This window comes from Tiliqua scincoides, chromosome 4 (assembly GCF_035046505.1).
Source record: "Tiliqua scincoides isolate rTilSci1 chromosome 4, rTilSci1.hap2, whole genome shotgun sequence".
In the NCBI taxonomy this organism is placed as follows: Eukaryota; Metazoa; Chordata; class Lepidosauria; order Squamata; family Scincidae; genus Tiliqua; species Tiliqua scincoides.
The window spans coordinates 224481200-224499417 of record NC_089824.1 but is presented as its reverse complement, the minus strand read 5'-3'; the positions used below and the strand labels follow the sequence as shown (position 1 = coordinate 224499417).

The following is an 18218-nucleotide window of genomic DNA, read 5'->3' as shown; positions in this document are numbered from 1 at the left end:
GCGGCCGGCGCTTCCATTGGCCCTGCTCGGGCCCGCCTCCCGCGGTCAGGTGACGCCCGCCGGGTCATATGAGCGGCCGCCGCCGCCCGCCGGAGGAATCTTTGAGCCGCTGCGCAGAGGTGAGGCTGGCCGCGGGGCGGGGGCCGCCGGTCTGGGGGGTGGGTGGCCGGCCGGCCGGCGGGTGACCCCCCGCCCCGCCCCGCCCCACCTCACGCCGTGGCTGCTCTCGCCCGCAGGTGATGGGAACTTCTCCGCCGCCCGTCGCCGCCCTGGCCCTGGCCGTCGCCGCCGCCGCCTGCTGCTCCCTGCGCGGGGCCGGCGCTGCCCCCGCGGCCCACGAGGTCACGTACCTGCCCGGCCTGGCCAAGCAGCCCGCCTTCCGCCAGTACTCGGGCTACCTGCACGTCGACGGCGACCGGCACCTGCACTACTGGTGGGCGCCCCCCGCCCGACCCTGGGCAGGTGCGGCTGTCGAGGCGCCCTGCTCGCGGAAGGCTTCCCTGGGCTGGGCGGGGGGGGGGCGAGCCGCTGCCACGGAAGGGCGCCTGCTCGGCCGTCCCAGCGGAGCCTGGCGGCAGTGGCTCCGGCTCGGCTCGGCTCACCTCGGTCTTGCCCGCAGGTTCGTGGAGGCGCAGAGCAGCCCTGCGGAGCAGCCCCTGGTGCTCTGGCTGAACGGGGGCCCCGGCTGCAGCTCCGTGGCGGGTCTTCTGACGGAGCACGGCCCCTTCACGGTGGGTGCCGCGCGCTGCGGTGGGCTGGGGGAGCGGCTCCCGGCCGCAGGTGTCGGGCTGCCTGTCCTGACGCCTGGGGAGCTGGAAGGTGGCTGGAACAGCAGGCAGGAACTTCTGTGCAGCCACGGGAGTGAAGCTTTGCGTGGAGTAGCCGCTCCCTTCGTGGGCGGCCCTGCGCAGCTGTCCGCAGCTGGCTTTGTGCCTGAGGCCACTGGGACCGCTGGCCAAGGAGAGAGCCCCCCCATTTGTGCCTGTGCTCCTGCAGAGCAAGACCTGCTGCTGTTTCTTTTTCAGACACAGCCTGGCGGGGCCTCCCTGGAGTACAACGACTATGCCTGGAATAAGGTAGGGCCTCTTCCCCCACCACCAAGTGATGGGTGCTGCTCTGGGAGGCCAGAATCCTTGCCTGAGTGTTCTGGCCTTCACAGTGACTGGTTGTGATCTCTGCAGCTGGCCAATATCCTCTACCTCGAGTCTCCTGTTGGGGTTGGCTACTCCTACTCAGAGAGCCAAGACTACCAGACTAACGACACTGAGGTGGGTGGAATGCTGACGGGGGGGGGGAGTGGTCGCCAGAGGGCTCCGGTCTTCCCTTGCTGAGTGCCCCCTTCCTCCCCCCTCTCTCTTCAGGTGGCTCGTGTGAACTACCTGGCCCTGAAGGAGTTTCTGCGCCTCTTCCCTGAGCACAGCAAGAAGGACCTCTTCCTGACCGGGGAGAGCTACGGGGGGATCTATATTCCCACCCTGGCGCAGTGGGTCATGCAGGATTCCAGCCTGAACCTGAAGGTGTGTGGTGGGGGTGACGTCCTGAGGAGGAAATCCGGGTGGGGTGCTGGTGCCACTGGCTGCTCATTAACACTGCGGGCGGCTCAGCGTGTTGCAATGCCCTGGAGCTCAGCAGGCACTGAGTAGGCCATCAGGTCTGCCTCCTCCCAAACCCGGAAGCAAGTCCCATATTGGAAAACGAGGAGCAGGATGGGGGTGGGAGGACATGGCGCACACTGTCAGAACGCTCACTGTGATGCGGGGCGTTTGCCTGACCAGCGAGGAGGCATCTGCATGGTGGGTCCTGCCTGCCCCCACAAGCCTGGCAGCGTTGCACTGAAGCGCGTGCCTTGCCCTGGCCTGCTTCAGCCAAGCACCTCTTGACCTGCTCACACACTTGGTTACTTCCCAATCAAGGGAAGCGTTCGAGGGAACATTCTGAATGTTGTGCCAGGCAGCAAGCGCTGCAACTGTCAGTGCTGGAAAGGGACTGCCTTGGGTCCCTTGGGGGAGAAAGGCGGGGTATAAATAAAGTAAATATTTATAAAGCAAATAAATAAAATATTATTTATACTCCGCCTTTCTCGCCGAAGGGACCCAAGGCATCTGCAGCCTTTCACTGGGCCCCCTTTGGCTCCCCTCCCAACACGTGTGCCCCTTGCCAGGGGGGAGGAGGGGTTCCCTCACTGGCTTGCTGTCCTGCTCATTCACTGGCCAACTGCTCACCTGTTGTGGGGTTGCATCCAGTCTGCCAGCCCAGCACAAAGTTCTCCAGCAGCCCACTTGGGGGGGGGGGGTCTGTTTCTTCTGTGGATAATTTGTGGGGTGTGTCTTTGTGCCACATAGTGGACACATAGTGTCCATATGTGTCCATAGTGGACACATAGTGTGCCACAAAGACATAGTAGAAATGGAAAAGGTGCAAAAGAGAGCGACTAAGATGATTACGGGGCTGGGGCACCTTCCTTATGAGGAAAGGCTACGGCGTTTGGGCCTCTTCAGCCTAGAAAAGAGGCGCCTGAGGGGGGACATGATTGAGACATACAAAATTATGCAGGGGATGGACAGAGTGGATAGGGGCCACTCTCCTATCTTTACACTCTCACATAACACCAGAACCAGGGGACATCCACTAAATTTGAGTGTTGGGCAGGTTAGGACAGACAAAAGAAAATATTTCTTTACTCAGCGTGTGGTTAGTCTGTGGAACTCCTTGCCACAGGCTGTGGTGACGGCATTGGGCCTGGACACCTTTAAAAGGGGATTGGACAAGTTTCTGGAGGAAAAACCCATTATGGGTTAAAGGCCATTGTGTGTTTTCTACCTCCTGATTTTAGAAATGGGCTATGTCAGATGCCAGGGAGGGCACCAGGATGAGGTCTCTTGTTATCAGGTGTGCTCCCTGGGGCATTTGGTGGGCCGCTGCGAGATACAGGAAGCTGGACGAGATGGGCCTGTGGCCTGATCCAGTGGGGCTGTTCTTATGTGCCATGCTACTCATAGCCGGTCCCTTGCAGCACCCAGGTGCACATAGCTTGTGTTGCCCACCTTGGGGAGAGGGAGGTGCAGGGTCCCCACTTGACGTTCCAAGGGCCTGCTCCCCCTGGGCTGGCTAGGCTGAGAGCCGGAGTAGGGGTTCTCTCATGGACCAGTCTACTCTGTTTGTGGCAGGGACTTGCGGTTGGGAACGGGCTGTCCAGCTACGAGACGAACGACAACTCCCTGGTCTACTTTGCTTACTACCACGGCCTCCTGGGAAGCAGGTGAGAGTGGGCTGGGTGGCTCGGATCATGCCTGAGATAATGAGTGCAGAGGCCAGGCAGCCCCAAGGCGCGTGCGCGCAAGGGGTTATGGGTAGTCCCAAGGTGTGTGAGTCATGGCAAGACTGGCTTGTTCTAGGCTCTGGACGGACTTGCAGACCTCCTGCTGCTCAGACGGGAAGTGCAACTTCCATGACAACGCCAACCTGAACTGCACGCTGGCTGTGAGTGGCACTGCTGGGCATCTCCCCTCTCCCTGTTCCCCCTTGGCTAGGCCAGCGTCCAGGTGGGCCTGGGCTATGTGCTCTGGTCGAGGGGGCTACACGTCTTAACTGTCCTTCCGTGGGACTGTGCTGGGCTGCTTGAGTCCATCATTCTCTTGTGACTTCCTGCAGATGGAGGAGGTGATCCGCATTGTGGACGAGTCTGGCCTCAACATCTACAACCTTTATGCACTGTGTGCTGGGGGAGTGCCGGGGCACTACAGGTAAGCTTAGCTGACTGCTCGGATCCTGGCCAGCAGTGCAGACTGCACTGGGTGCAATGGGTGGGTGGGCAGTAACAGCAGCATGTGGGGAGGGGCCCATTTGTCCAGCAAAGTGCTGTGCTCACACCCCAGGTATGACAACGGGATGCTCGTCACTCATGATCTGGGCAACAACTTCATCAGGCACCCCATTCGCTACTCATTGAGGCAGGTGAGAACTCGCCACTCCTTTCCCTCTTGTCCTTTGTGTTGTCCCTGGACAGAGAGCCAAGGGCAACTGGATGGGCGGGGTGTGTGAGCTAAAGCCAAGCTGCTGCCGTTGCTGCCTATAGAGCCTGGAGCCATTTTCTGCTCAGCCTCCCCCCAGGGGGGTCCCTGCGGGCCTGCAAGTCAACCAGCTTCAGAATGTCTCCCTGGAGCAGCCAGCCAGGCACCCAGGCTGGTGTGTCACAGGGCTGTTGTGTGGGAGTCAGGCCTGCAAGTGGCTCTTTTTGCCCTTGGGGGGAACCATCTTAACTGCAGTCTCCTGGCCTGTGCCCTGCACTCCTTGTCTCAGTTCTCCATGTGCCTGAATCTTGCATTCTCCCTGTGAGAAACCAAGGCTCCCAAACCCACAAGAGCCCAGCAGATGGAGTGGCAACAGAACCATCTGTCAACTTTTGTGTCTCCAGAACCTGCTCGAGCTGCAAGGGGGTAAGAAGAAGGTGCGGCTAGACCCCCCCTGCATCAACACCACAGCCCCCACAACCTATATGAATGACCCGCAAGTGCGCAATGCCCTCCACATTGTGGACAATGCCCCAGAATGGCAGATGTGCAGGTGAGCGTTTGGGGGCCAGGGGTCTAGTAGTGGCTCTTGAGCTGTGTCAGGCTGGCGTGGTGGCAGTGGGGGGGGGGCAGCTCCTGTCAAGCTCATTTGGCTTGGCCCTGCCCTCTCTTGGCAGTTTTGCAGTGAGCCATGGCTACAAGCGTCTGTACACCAAGATGAATGACCAGTACCTGAAGCTGCTCAGCACCATGGTGAGTGTGAAGCCCCAGGGCCCTCCCTGCATCTAGGCAGGGTCCCCCTTCCCCACTGAAGGAGATGTGGGCAGGCTCTCCCCACTCACACTGGCTGCCACTCCTGCAGAAATATCGCATCTTACTGTACAACGGCGACGTGGACATGGCCTGCAACTTCCTGGGCGATGAGTGGTTTGTGGAGTCCTTGGGCCAGAAGGTAGGCCGTGTGCTTTGGAGCTCTGCTGGGGACCATGGGGGGCTGATGGGCATAGAGGTCTTGATTGGGAGGATGGCAGAAATCCTGCTTCTGTGCTGCAGAAGATGCCTCCCATCTGGTAGATCTCTACTAGCAATTTCCTCCTTCTTGCCTGCCTGGTGGCAACTGCTTTTCCCAACAGCTGCCAAACCGGTCCTAACCCTGGCCTGTTTCTGCCTCTGCGCAGTGGCTCCTGTACCTGAGTAGGCCACACCCCCCAGCTTCACAGGGGCTCCTTATCTCTTGTTCCCAAGTTGTGTGCTCTACTTCTCCCTCCCTTTAAAAACTGAAATGAAAGCAAATAGTGACACGCACCCCCCATCTCCTATAGTGCACAGGGCAATCTGGCTGACTGGTTGCAGGTGGCAGGGAACTTGGGTGCAGCCCCCTCCTCCTAAAGTAAGGCATCTTGGTTTGCAGGTGGAGGTGTCTCGGCGGCCCTGGACCTACAGCGATGAGAATGGGCAACAGCAGATTGGGGGCTTTGTGAAGGAGTTCAGCAACATTGCTTTTCTCACTGTCAAGGTAAGGGGGGGTTGCGGGGGTGGGAAGAGACTGAGGGGACAAGCCCCCATCCTGCTTTTGCAGAGTGCCTGGAATAGAAGTGCCATCCAGATGGGCTGCTTGACCTTGGCCCTGGTGGCAGAAGCAGTGCTTGGGTAGGGCTGGAGATGGGAGCAGGTTCATAAGAACACAAGAAGAGCCCCGCTGGATCAGGCCATAGGCCCATCTAGTCCAGCTTCCTGGATCTCACAGCCAGTGCCCCACCAAATGCCCCCGGGAGCACACCAGGTAACAAGAGACCTCATCCTGGTGCCCTCCCTGGCATCTGGCCTTCTGACATAAAATTTCTCCATTGTGAAAACTGCCCGTTGACACCCACTCTCTGGGTGGTGGTTCCTTCCAGCACCACCTGCTGAGGCCCATGGCTTGGAGGGGGACAGGCAAAGGGTGGGACTTGCTGCCTGGGCTGGTTCAGGGAGGGTGGCTGGGATGAGCAGGGCCCTCTGGTCTCTGCAGGGGCAACTCAGAGTCCAGCCCCAGTGGTTCCTCCCCCCCCCCCAAAGGGCCACTGTTGGGTCCGCTCTCTGGAGGAAGCCTTGCCCAAGCCCCTCAGGCCAGGAGCTGCTGCCTGATATTAAAGGGGAGGGGGAGCAGGTGCCTCCTTGACCCTCTGCCGCCTCTTTCTGCAGGGAGCAGGCCACATGGTGCCTGCCGACCAGCCCCGGGCTGCATTCAACATGTTTGAGCGCTTCATCACCAAGCAGCCCTTCTAGCGGTGGGAGTCGGCCGCCACCTCTGCCCTGCCAAGGGGGCCGTGCCTGCGCCTGGACCCAGGCTCCCTGTGCCTCCAGCTCCCTTGCCCAGGCCGGGGCCTGCACTGATCGCCTCTCAAGGCCCCGCCGTGGCCTCCATGCCGCTGCCGCTGGGGGTCCTTGCAGCCTCCCCTTTGGAGGAAGCCCTGTGCCCCTGCACTACTTGCACTGTCTCCTGGGGGGGGGGGAGAGCCCGTCTTCCGGGTGCTCCTGAGCAGCCCCTTCTCAGCCTCTGTGCTCAGTCACAATGAAGGAACTGGATTGCTCCTCTGCCTCTGGGTGCTGGAGGTCACTCTCAGGCCTCTGCCATTAAACTTTTCCTAAGGGAGCTGCTGTCTTGTGTGTGTTCCTTGGGCAGCCTTGGCTCATTTCCTCATTTCCTGTGAGGGAGGGGCAGGGACCCCATTGCAAGTAATCTGCCCGGTCCTTGCAACTGTTGCCCAAAGCTTCGTGGAATTAGAGGGAGGGCTTCCAGCAGAACAAAATTGGCTGGTGGGGGGGTGGAGTCATCGGGCTATCAAGCCCCTGCCTGTAACACTCTGTGACTGGTCCCTCGGGGGGGGGGGGCAGCTCTGCTGCCAGCACCTTCCTCTCAGTGTGCCTTGGGGGCAGTAGGGGTTTTGGAGCCCTGAGGGTCCCTCCCACCATTGCTATGCCCCCAGCAGTGGGGGCCTTGCTTGGCCCACTGCCTGGGGTCTAGGCACTACCCCACTCTCTGCTGCACTGGTGCTTTTCTCAAGGGGGGGGCAGCTGGCTGTCAGTCTGAAAATCACCCCTGGTTGCATTGCTGCTGGAGCATCCTACTCTTGCAGGGGTGCCACAAAAAAAAAAACAAAAGCAGCCCCTTGTGCCTGAAGTCAACATGTTGGGCACTCAATGCAGTGACGCCATCACTGGGGAACCTGAGGCCTGTTTATTGGGTGAGGCAGGGGCGGCAGCACTGCTCATGATGGAAGCTGTGCAGCTGTGCAGGGGCTCTTCCCTAGAGGGAGGATCTATACAAGGGGGGGCTAGGAGCGTGTGGCAGTGCGGTATTTCTCAATCACTTCTTTCAGGCCCTTGGAGAAATGAAGGTCAGCCCCAATGGTCAGGTAGCCCTGGAGGGGGGGGAAAGGTGCAGTCAGTGCCAGCTGGGAAGGGAGCAGCCCCAGACCGCCCCAGCTGCAGGTGCAAAGCAGGTTACCTGGTGATTAGTGACCACTTCCTTGGTGAAGTCCATGCCTTCGGGGAGTGGAACTTGGACACCCTTCTTGGTCCTCTCTACAGCAAAAGAAAGTGGGGCGTCTGGTTGGAAGCAACTCTTGGGATCAGGCTTCCACTGGGTCTCTTTTCCTCCCTTGGGAGGAAGAGGGCAGTGCTCAGCTGTGGGTTCCAGTCCCTGCCATCCGCTTCCCTTACCATTAATGATGGGCACGACAGACAACTGCAGCAGGGTCTTGAGAGGGCCTTGCAGGGGGATGAGCTGCAAGGAGGAGGAGGAGGAGAGGGTGAGGCTCCTTGCAGGGGTCAGGGCTAGACCCTGGGGTGGTTGGGCCCCTCCAGCACTTACTGCCAGGGATTCCAGTGCAGACTGGTTGGAGTAGATCCGGAACCTGAGCAGGGCAGAGAGTGAGAAGGCGTGAGCAGAGGGGTGCCAGCAGCAGCCAGCCAGCCAGCCCGCCCCCGAGAAGCCCAGCGCCCTCCTGCCAGCATGGCTGGTGCTTGCACGGGTACCTCCTCAGGTCCAGCAGCATCTGGAGGGCCTTCTTGTGCAGCGCCACCTTGGCACTCAACTGGCTTTCCTGTAAGGAGACAGGCAACATCCGGGCTGCGTTGGGGGGCTGTGTGCCAAGGTCCTCGGTTCTGCCTCGCTAAGCGGCCTGGCTGTCCTCTCTGAGAACTGCCTCTGCAATCCCACCCACCCCCATGGCAGCCTCCCCCTCCCAGTAGCCTCTGCCAAGCAGCTTGCTAGCTGGAGCACCACAGTTGTGTCATTCGTCCCCCCACTCACCATGGTCATGCTGGAGAGCTGAATGAGGGGCTCCTCCAGGGGGGCCAAAAAGAGGTCGAGGGTGGCTGTGACCAATACGAAGGTGCCTGAAGCCTTGATGACGCAGCGTGGGGGGGCTGACACCTTGAGCGTCAGCATCAGAGGCGCATCTACTACCGATGGTTTCTGCAGGGGACTCAAATCAATCAAGAGGCCCCCAGGCTGGGCCTGGGGAGGGGGAGTTGCAGGGGCTGAAATGTCACAGGGCCTGGTCCTGGGCTTGCTGAAGCCACAGGCACTGGGTGGGGGGAAGAGTCTCGTGAAGGTAGGAGCTGTCCTGCCCCACTGCCACCGCCTCCTTGTGCCCAGTGTTGCCCCCACAGGCCGGTCTCCCACCAGGTGCTGTGGCCAGCCAGGTAACCAGACTCCACCCACCCACAGGGGCAGCTGCAGCTCCGGTATTGCCGGGAGCGTCTTCAAGGCAGGCAGTGCTGCCCGCGTCCCCCACCTCACTCACACGTGCAGTTGTACACCCAGCTGTGCATTTTTTATTTGTGCCTGGAAGTTCCACTTTTGTACAATGGGTCTTTTTAGACACTCTCCCCCCCCCCCCCGTCTCCCCCCAGTCCTTGTAAAGAGCCTTGCTGGTGCAACATACGGAGGCTGCAGGACTCTGCTCTTGAGGGAAACATCAGGGGTGAGCCCTGCCTGCTGCCTGGAGCTGCACTTGGGCAGGACCAGCCCACTCACCATCATGAGGATGCTCCCAAAGAACGTGGCTCGCAGCAGAACTTCCACGTCTTTGGGCACCTGGAACCACAGGGGAGACTTGGGCTAGCAGGGCAGCCACCGGCCCAGGTGCCCCCCTTCTGCCTCCCCCAGCTCGATAGGTGGACCCTCCCAGGCTCCTCCCACTGCACCTGTGCCCCAGCAAGTTCCATGCTCAGCACGCCAGCCTGGTAGTAGGCAAAGAGGGCGGAGTCAAAGAAGTGCTCCGAGACGGCCAGGTACACCATGCGCTCTGACTCCTGGATGTGGAGCTCCGTGCCTCGGTTGGGCAGTGTCTCGTTACTGTCCTCCAAAGGGAAGAAAGTGCCCTGGGGAAGAGACCCAGCGGTAGGATGGTGGCAAGCTGGTATACTGGCAGAAAGCAGAATTGCAGTTAATGAAGCATCCAAAACCATGGACCCCCACCCAGGGGCAGGCCCTGCCGCGGACAAGGGTTACAGGAAGTCCTGCCTCCCAAGCTGCTAAAGTCCTCCAAGGCCTGTGGATCACGATGCTCCTGTGGGCTTGACCTTTCAAAAACCTTTTGAAAGTCAAAAAGTTTTTTTACCAAAGGCTCTTGCATAATCTTGGCAGTCATGGAAAAAGAGGACAGCTCCTTTCCTGGATTGGTTCAGAAACAGGAAGCAGAGGGGAAGACACCAGGCATCTCCACAGTGCAAGGAAGACAGATGCAGAGTTCCACAAGGAGCTGGCTTTGGACCAGTACTTCATAAATGACTTGAAGTTCAGGGTAACCAATGAGCAGACCAAGGTTGCAGATGACCCTAAATCAGTCGTTTTTCAACCACTGTGCCGTGGCACACTGGTGTACCTTGAGCGGCCTACAGGTGTGCCACAGGAATTTGGGGGAAGGTCATTTACTAGTAGTGCCAATGAGGGATGTGACCCCCCCCCCCCACTGGCAGCATGGTGTGCCTTATCAATTGTCAAAAACCTGATGGTGTGCCTTGACAATTTTAGTGCCTTGTCAGTGTGCTGTGACATGAAGAAGGTTGACAATAGCTGCCCTAACTTATGAGTGGGGGGCGGGGGGAGGTTTAAAACCAAAGCCAATTGGGAAGTGTTCCAAAAGGACTTCTCCAAACTGGGTGAGCAAGCAGCCAAATGGCAACTGTGGTTGGCAAGTGAAAAGTGATGCACAAAAACCTCACTTAGGCCCAAATCCGAACCAAATTTCCAGCACTGGCATAGCTGTGCCAATGGAACAAGTGCTGCATCTTGCAGTTGGGCGGCACTCACAGAGACCTCCTCAAAGGAAGGGCATGTTTGTTCCCTTACCTGGGAGCTGCATTGCCCTTATGTTGCTGCTGAAATGACACCCTTGGGTTTTTTTAAATGGTGTTATTTACCTTACTGCGAAGTAAGCTTATTGTGTTCCGTAAGACTTGGGGTGTAAACCCATCTTACCAACTGGAAACAAACACCTCTACTTATAGACTAATGAGCTCTGAGCAAAACAGGATAGGGTCAGGGGGTCAGGGAGAACTCTGCAGGATGAACCAGTCTGGACCAGGCACTTCCTGCCTCTGCTACTGGAGATCCAGGCAAGAGCAGAGCTGCTGTGGAGGCAACAGCAGCCCACTCCTCCCCGACCCCCCCCCGCCCCAGTGCCCACTGGATAAGCAACTCCTCCACGCAGCGGGCTGGGGAGGGAACGTGCACCCACACCTGCCTGGCTGCTGCCCAGGACAGAAACGTTGCTCGCCACCTCCCCCTCCAGCAGCAGGACTGTCACTGATCCCAGCAGCCGTGGCTGGTTCTGGTCCTGACCCCCCCTGCGGAAAGGGTGCCTCCACCACCACCTCCCGTCCTCCACCAATTCTACTCAACCTGTTGCTCCCATTTAGAAGAAGTGGTGCAGGAGGAGGAGGAACCTGTGGTGGTGATGGGGGGGGTGTGCTGGCCTGGGCACGCACACACACACAATAAAAGCACGCCTGGTGCCACCCCAGGTGTTGGCTGGAACTGGCTGCAACTTTCCTGCCTGCCCCTCATTCCAGAATTCCCCAAGCCAAGAATTCCCCAGAGATGAATACCTTAAAATCCATGTCCAGTGCATCAGCAGAGACAATGGGATCCCTCAGCAGGGAGTAGTCTATCCCAATGTGCTCATCCATCTGGGTACGCACTATGATGCAAGAAAGGAAGGTTAGACTCTGAACCAGTGGGATGGCAGCCATGCCAAGTGGTGCCAAGGGAAGCTCATGCACAACCACTGTGCACGGCGGCAGGCCCCCAGAGGAGGTGTAGAGTCTGGGTCACAGTCACCATTTGGGCCCAGCACAAAACAGGGTGAGGCCTTTGATGCCAGGAGTCCAGTCCTGGATGTAAAACGAGGGCAAGTACTTTTTGGCAGCTGGCAGTCACTGCAGGAGAGCCTCCAGCTTGCCTTGTGGGGATCACGCACTGCAGGCCTCCAGCCCATACTTAGCCTGGGACTCATCTCCATGACTCTGACCCAAACAGAGAATCCTGACCACCGGGGGGGGGGGGGCAGGCTACTGTGTGAGGCAGGGCATGTGCCTCACCTGCACAGCCTCTCCAAGCATGGCTGGGAAAGACCTTCACTCACTGAGGTCATTGCTGCCCACCACTGCCGGCAAGCCCGTGCAGTGAACATAAGAACAGCCCCACTGGATCTTTAGATTCAGGCAGCTTCTGTGCGCCTGTCAAGCTAAACCAAATCTTCATTCTTGGGAACACGCAGGGCAAGTGCCCTCAGACATCCTGAGTGCATTGGGCACAGATGCATCCAAGTGACTTCAAGGGTTAATAAGGAAGAGAGCGGAGAACAGCTTCTCCTCTTGCCTCCCCGGCCCTTACCCCTGCTATGCCCAGTCTACTGATTGAGGCACCCTCTGGGGCCACCCCACCCTGCCACACTGGCCGTCTTGCCAGGGCAGTGAAGGGTTCGCCAGTGGCATAGCTAAGGGGGTAGCAGTTGCACCAGGCATCAAGCTTTAGGGGGGCAACAAGCTGAGCTTGACACTAGTGACCAAAATTGTGAAAATCTTGGTATATATGAATAATACCAACATGTTATATATCACTGGAAAGGTAACTTAATGCTAAATGCAATGAAGCAAGCTGCACTGGAATATCTGTATTATATCAAAAGTTATGGCCAATTAACCAGAACATGAAAACACAACTGCCTTATGGAACAAAAAGTGAATTTTCTTAACTCAAAACTGACCTATGAGACTGATTGTTCTGAATGTTATTGACATGTTGCAATAACATGTTATCAAGATACAACATTAAACCAGCAAGGCGTTAATATGACTCAACTCCCATTTCCATGTATCATAATACAGTTACCCCTCCCTGCTAACTGGGTAAACAGGCACTTTTTCAAGTGGTGCCCCTCTTATATTTAGCAGGGGGAGAATGACCATCCCTCTTCACCCCAGCACAGTGTCTCGAACCAATCAGGGGCACACTTTTTATTTACTTAATTAAATTTGATTTTGTCTGGGGGGGGGGCTACAAATCTTCTTTGAGCCCCAGGTAGCAGATAGATGCCTTAGCTATGCCACTGACTGGGGGGCAGCAGAACAAGCGGGTGGTGAGCTGCTGGGGGAAGGAGGTGGGTTCCTCCCAATTTTCACTTTTAAAAAGCCCAGGCGTGATGTCACTTCTGGTTGTGACACAATTTCCGGGGCAACATTTTTAGCTTGGCACCAGGCTACACAATCATTAGCTAGGCCACCGGGGTTTCCCCCCCCCACCCTGAAGCAACAGCTCCCCCCTCAGTCTGGCCCGTCTCCCAGCAGCCCCACCTGGCACCGTGTCCAGAACACTGTTGAGCAGCACAAGTCCTGCGTGGTTCAGCACAGGGCAAATCTGAAAGCAGAGTGGTGGAATGACAGGAAGGACAGAGTCACACCAAGTGGGGGTCAGGCACAGGGGCTCCTTCCTGAAGGAAGGGAGAGGGGAGGAGTCACTGCTGCTTGAAAGGGGCACTGCAGACCTCAGAGGCCAAGGGGGGGCAGGGTGGATAAAGCACTCTGCACATGCCTCCGCTGCCCTTTTTGCCTGCAACCCATCCTAGGGCCATGTTTTGGCTCATGGCAAAGAGCCACTGGTTTCTTCCAGCCTCTGATCGGCCTCTGAAATGCATCCCTGGGACCAGGACTGTGCCATTGGGCACGTCACTGCGAGTCAAGAGCCATCCGTCCTCCCATAGAAAACGCTTCCTTCCACTGCCTCATAAGGACACAGGTCATCAGTCAGGAAAGGAGGTCATGCCAGTAGCAAACCCTGGCCCGCAGGCCATTTGCGGCCCTCGGGGACCCCCAATCCTGCCTGCAGGGAGCCCCCAGTCTCCAGTGAGCCTCTGGCCCATCAGGGGCTGTTGGAGCCCATGCTGGCCCGCATCTGCTAATGTCTCCACGTGTTTCTGGTTTGGTCTGTATGTTCTCACTGTGCAAGAGGTGTGCGGCAACAGTTCATAGTTCTCATGTGGTTCTACATGCCTGTATTATAGTTCTCATGTGTATTATAAGTAAGCTCAGTAAAATTCATTCATTCATATAAGTTCCATAAATGTATTCATTTATACAAATGTATTCAAATTTAAAATGTAAACTAATTCTTTTTTCCAAGCTCCCAGCAGTGCCTGAGAGATGTTGTGGCCCTCCTGCCAAAATGTTTGCCCACCCCTGCTTTAGTGCAACAGGACAAGGAAAGGGGGCCAAGAGAAACCTCAGCCCCGGGCAGCGGAGGCGGAGAAAAGCGTCTCCGGGCACCTGAAGAGAGATCTGGCGGCCTGATCACAGGGCAGGCGTTTCTGCAGGAGGACTGAGGGCATGTCCTGTCCCCCACCCCCTGACTTTGCACAGCATGAGCTGAGCAGCAGCCCAAGAGAGATGGAAGCCCCCCTCCCCACCACTGGCCCAATTCTCACCTGCTGATTGAGGAGGTAGCGCATTCCTGTAGTGATGAAGGTGCCCAGAAACTGATACACCTTTCTGGGGAGGGAGAGAACAGGCACTTCTTGCAGTGATGCAAAACTAGTGTGGGCAGAGAGAGCGAGACCCACTGCCAGAGGAGGGTGTGATGGTACCTGAGAGTGCCACTGAACCCCGCATGCATGCGGGCGATGGAGGCATTGCAGCGGAGGTTGGAGATCTTGAGGCGCCCAGCACCATCCTTGGAGAGCTCCAGCACAGTGTGGATGTTCACCCCCTCAGCAGAAGTGTTGATGGAGCCAACGTCGTAGCTGGGGGAGGGGGGGAGGAGCACAGGGCTAGTGTCAGCCTAGCTGTCCAGGTGTTGGGTGGCCTTTCAAACAGGACTGGGGGAAACACCCAGAACAGGCTGCCAGCTATGATGACTGGGTGCAAGCTATGCGGAGGAGCCAATCTCTGACGTGCCAAGCACAAGCGAGTGGCAGCAGGATGCAGGTGTCTTGTCGCCTGGAGTGCTCCCGGAGGCCCTGGGGGGGCACTGTGGAATGCAGGGAGCTAGAGGAGGCAGGCACCCTGTGGCCTGATCCTGCAGGGCTCCTCTGATGTTCTCAGGCAGGGGCAGAGGCCAGCTGACACTCCCCACGCAGGCACACACCAGGTCCACCTGCATAGTCCTGCCCCAGAGCACACCAGCAGAAGAACCATAGCAGGAGCAGAAGGAGGCTAGAGGTGGGATCCTTGAGGGAGGAGGACAGGGCAGCTGCCCAGGAGATGCCCAGCCATAAGAGCCACCCCAAGAGAACAGGCCTGCCCTGGGGACAGGCGAGGTCTCCCTGGCATTCTCCATGGCTGCTCTGCAGCAGAGCAGTGGCTCTGTCATCAGTCCACGGGAGGGCAGGGGAGGGCAGCCACCTACAAGAACCAGTAGAGGAGCTGACGGTGGAAGCGCAGGCTGATGGAGGCATTGCTGATGTCAAAAGCCAGGTGCTGCTGCGGCTGGAAGAACAGGTCCGAGAGGGCCAGCTGGAGGTGGGTCACCCTCACGCTGCGGGGGGGGGGAGACAGAGACCCCAGGTTCAGTTGCTGACTGGGGAGGGGGGCGCCGCTTTCAGGCCCACCGGCCACTCCCTGCTCACGCTGATGCCTCCCCTCCTGTGCCCAGCAAGGAGCAGCCAAAGCTGAGCTGGTGCATCCCTCCTGCCTCCAGCCTGCTTCCCCTCCCCCCTCCAGTTCTCTCCCTGCATCTGCTCTGGGGTGGCAGTGGTGCTCCCTGCCCTGCCCCACAGCTGCGCATGCCACCCCTCACATTGCACTCACCTTCCAAGAGCTCTCCAGCTGCTCTGCTATCACTGGATCCAGCACCCCCCCTGGCACCGCCAAGAGCCCAGGGGTGTCCTCTTTGCCCATCCCTCAAGGCACCTGCCCAGAGGTCTCAGAGGGAGGCGGCACAGACCCCACTCTCCGTCCAAGGCAGCAGGGGGCAGGCCTAGGGGTCTCCTTCCTGCCCAGTGGGCACAGCTGGCCCGAGGGGGCCCAGACTGCTCCTGCGGGAGGCTCAGTGCCACTGGCTTGGGAGCAGGGCCACGCTCCGCAGGCCTCCCTGCCCTCTCTCCAGGTACGGAGCACCCTGGGCTCCGAACAGTCCCCAGCATTGCTCTGGGGGGCCAACAGGGCAGCAACACTGACAGCAGGCCCACCCTCCGCTGGGAGGCAGACTCACTTGCTGATGTTGTAGTGGAAGTGGCCCTCCTTGCCGTGCAGGTCACGCAGGGTGATGTTCTGCAGCTCCTGCTCCACAAAGCGCAGCCCCTCCTGCTTCACTGCAAGAACCCAGCGGGTGTCAGCACCACCACCCTCTGGCTGGCAAAGGGGGGAGAGAGCCGGGACATCCCCCAGCCAGACCACCAGCCCTCCCCACAAAGTCTGGGCAAGGCCAGCAGGGAATCCAAGCTAGTGAAGGGTACCCGTGACCAGCAGGAGGGGGCAAGGGCAAAGAAGGGGCTAAGCGCGTCCCAATTCACCCAGGGCAGGGAAACTGAGCAAGCAGCTGCCCCCCCCCCGCCTCACCCAGCTCCAAGCCCTTGGCAGTGATGCGGATCTTGCAGCCTGGGACAGCAGTGGCGGCTGCAGTGCCCCAGCAGGACAGCATCAGGAGGAGGCCGTGGCAGAGCCTGGCGACATCCATCTTGCCATAGGAGGGGGCCGCAGCGCAGAGAAGAGGCTCAGTCCCAGGAAGGCTACAAAGGAGGAGTTGGCCCAGGTTCTCACCCGTTCCAGCGGGCACCACTGGAGAGCTGGAATCAGGGCCACAGCCCCCCGCCCGCCATGGCAGTGCACTCCACCTCATCCCTTCTTGACCTGGCATCTGGCAGTGCCACCGCCTCAAGCCAGCCAGGAGCTGCCAGGATGAGGCAGAAGGCTGGCTGGGACCCTACTGTGGTCCGTCCAGGAAGGACAGCAGCCTGGCTGTGCTGCCGGCAGGGGGAGGAGAGCAGCCCGAGGTGGAGTGCCAGACCCCAGGGCGGCAGGAAGGAGGAGGGCAGAGCCGGGCACCTGCTACCCGTGGGGGGCCCTGGGCAGGGGCGGGCAGCCCGGGGGGCTCCGGGCAGGAGGCAGCCTTCCCCAGTGCAGGCAGGGCCTCTGCTGCTCTGCCTGCACAGCCAGTGGCAGGCGGTCTCCCTGCTGCTGGCTGCCCGTCATGCTGGTGGTGGTGCTGGGAGGACCAACTGACTGGGTGGTGCTTGGCTGTCTCCTCCGTGGTGAGCAGGGCAGAGCTCCGGCACAGGCTGGCAGGAGAGGCACCACCAGCGCCGCACCTGACCGGAGCCAGCTCCTGCCCTGGCCGTTGGTGCCCAGAAAGTGCCCGCCACCAGCACCGGCCCTGTGGCACACGAACACGGGGCCCCGCGCCCTGTGCTCGCCACATCAGACCGGCTGGGCGAGCAGAGGAACTCCAGCGGAGCGCAAGGGCCCCCTCCCCTCCCGTTTGCGGCCGCAAGGAACGCCAATCCCCGACGGCGGCAGCCCGGCCGTCACGTGGTCCCTGCAAGCCACGGGTGGCCCCTGCGCCCGGCCTCTCTGCGCCTCCTGGCTGGGGCACTTGGGGGCGCTCGTTGCCGAGAGACAGCCTGACTGTGGGGGCCGCTGGCAGACCCTGGGAACTCCCTGCCACAAGATGCAGGCAGGGATGGGCGGCCACTGCCTGGCGGAGTTGCGGAGGTCCCGCAGCAGCTCCCAGCCACGTTCGGAGACGGTCGAGTCAGGCTGCCGGGCGCCGGGAACAAGCGATGGAGAGGCCCGCCCGCTCTCGGGGCGCGCGCACACAGGCTGCTGCTCCAGCCCTCCGCAGCCGGGCCGGGGCAGTCTCCCTCCCCCCGCAGCGCCCGGCCAGCAGAGGCCGCCTGCAGGGGCCGGTGGGACCGTCGGCCCCTCTCCCCTCCCGGGCGCGACGGGACTGCAGGAAGAGCTCTCCTCCCGGGGATCCGGCGGGCTGCAGCCCCCCACCCGCCGCCTCGTCCCTCCCGCTCCCCCCCCGGGCGCGAGTGGCTCTCTCGGCCGGGGCCCGCGGCTGCCTCTGGGGCCGGGCGGGGGGCTCGACGCCCCTGCGCTCTCCGCGGCCAGGCTTCGCTCGCGGTCTCCAGGGCGCCCCCTCCGCTGCGGCTGGCCGCGGGCTCAGAACCCGCCGGCACCTTCCAGGAGGAGGACGGGGCTGCCCGCGACGCCCGGCCCTGCTTCCCCGCTTGAGAGCGGCCACTGCTCCAGTCCGCCGCCCCCCCGGCAGACGAGGAGGCGGGGCGCGCCTGCTTCTCCCCGACGGGAGCGCGTGGAGCCAGAGCAGCTCGGCGCTGGCCCCGGCCCGGCCTTGAGCACGCCCCCCCCCCGCAGGCAGCCCCGGAGAGCGGGAAAGAAGCGGCTCCCTGCGGGCGCCTCCCTGCCTGCCCCGCTCCGTGCGGGACTGTCGGGGCGCCGCACCCGGCTCAGCCCATCCTCCCCGCGTGTGCCGGCGCCCCGTGAACGCGGGAGAGCCGGCGGCTCGGCTCGGTCTTTCCGAAGGCCGCGCTCGCCGGGCGGAGCCGCTCTTTTCGGGGGAAAGCCGGAGGCCGCCCGCCTGCCCTGCGCACCTGGTCCTCTCGCGGCGCGGGCTCGTGCCCGGCTCCGTCCGTCGGGTGCGCGGCTGCCGGCCTCCCGCCGCCTTTATAGGGCGAACTGCGCCCCTCGCCCGCCCAGCAG

At 60.4% G+C, this 18218-nt stretch overlaps 2 protein-coding genes across 3 annotated transcripts; one reads left to right on the top strand and one right to left on the bottom strand.

Moving 5' to 3' along the window:
* The first annotated feature begins 35 nt into the window (after window positions 1–35).
* Window positions 36–6645, top strand: CTSA (cathepsin A). The gene is made up of 15 exons (XM_066626457.1): window positions 36–119; window positions 237–433; window positions 620–731; window positions 1026–1076; window positions 1182–1268; window positions 1362–1517; window positions 3168–3259; window positions 3396–3480; window positions 3652–3743; window positions 3876–3954; window positions 4415–4563; window positions 4688–4763; window positions 4873–4962; window positions 5422–5526; window positions 6195–6645. Exons 1-15 carry the CDS (start codon window positions 69–71, stop codon window positions 6276–6278), a joined length of 1506 nt encoding a protein of 501 aa, XP_066482554.1. The 5' UTR covers window positions 36–68; the 3' UTR covers window positions 6279–6645.
* Window positions 6646–7211: 566 nt separating this feature from the next.
* Window positions 7212–18162, bottom strand: PLTP (phospholipid transfer protein). 2 transcript variants are annotated; one of them, XM_066626459.1, is made up of 16 exons: window positions 18110–18162; window positions 16056–16225; window positions 15709–15808; window positions 14905–15033; window positions 14144–14299; window positions 13985–14048; window positions 12858–12921; window positions 11112–11203; window positions 9207–9383; window positions 9037–9096; window positions 8308–8472; window positions 8031–8098; window positions 7867–7909; window positions 7716–7779; window positions 7501–7577; window positions 7212–7414 (listed from the first exon to the last, which is right to left on the bottom strand). In XM_066626459.1, exons 2-16 carry the CDS (start codon window positions 16171–16173, stop codon window positions 7328–7330), a joined length of 1464 nt encoding a protein of 487 aa, XP_066482556.1. In that variant the 5' UTR covers window positions 16174–16225; window positions 18110–18162; the 3' UTR covers window positions 7212–7327. The 2 variants fall into 2 exon arrangements, with proteins under 2 accessions (XP_066482556.1, XP_066482557.1); XM_066626460.1 differs by lacking the exon at window positions 14905–15033.
* Window positions 18163–18218: the final 56 nt, after the last annotated feature.

Bases quoted from the DNA above. Each gene is read 5' to 3' on its own strand.
- CTSA (XM_066626457.1), top strand. From the start codon at position 69: ATGAGCGGCCGCCGCCGCCCGCCGGAGGAATCTTTGAGCCGCTGCGCA. The intron at 434-619 runs GTGGGCGCCCCC...TCTTGCCCGCAG, and splicing joins GACCGGCACCTGCACTACTG to GTTCGTGGAGGCGCAGAGCA. The intron at 3,260-3,395 runs GTGAGAGTGGGC...GGCTTGTTCTAG, and splicing joins CACGGCCTCCTGGGAAGCAG to GCTCTGGACGGACTTGCAGA.
- PLTP (XM_066626459.1), bottom strand. From the start codon at position 16,173: ATGGATGTCGCCAGGCTCTGCCACGGCCTCCTCCTGATGCTGTCCTGC. The intron at 14,049-14,143 runs GTACCATCACAC...CTCCCTCCCCAG, and splicing joins GGGTTCAGTGGCACTCTCAG to AAAGGTGTATCAGTTTCTGG. The intron at 7,780-7,866 runs GTAAGTGCTGGA...TCCTCCTTGCAG, and splicing joins CTGCACTGGAATCCCTGGCA to CTCATCCCCCTGCAAGGCCC.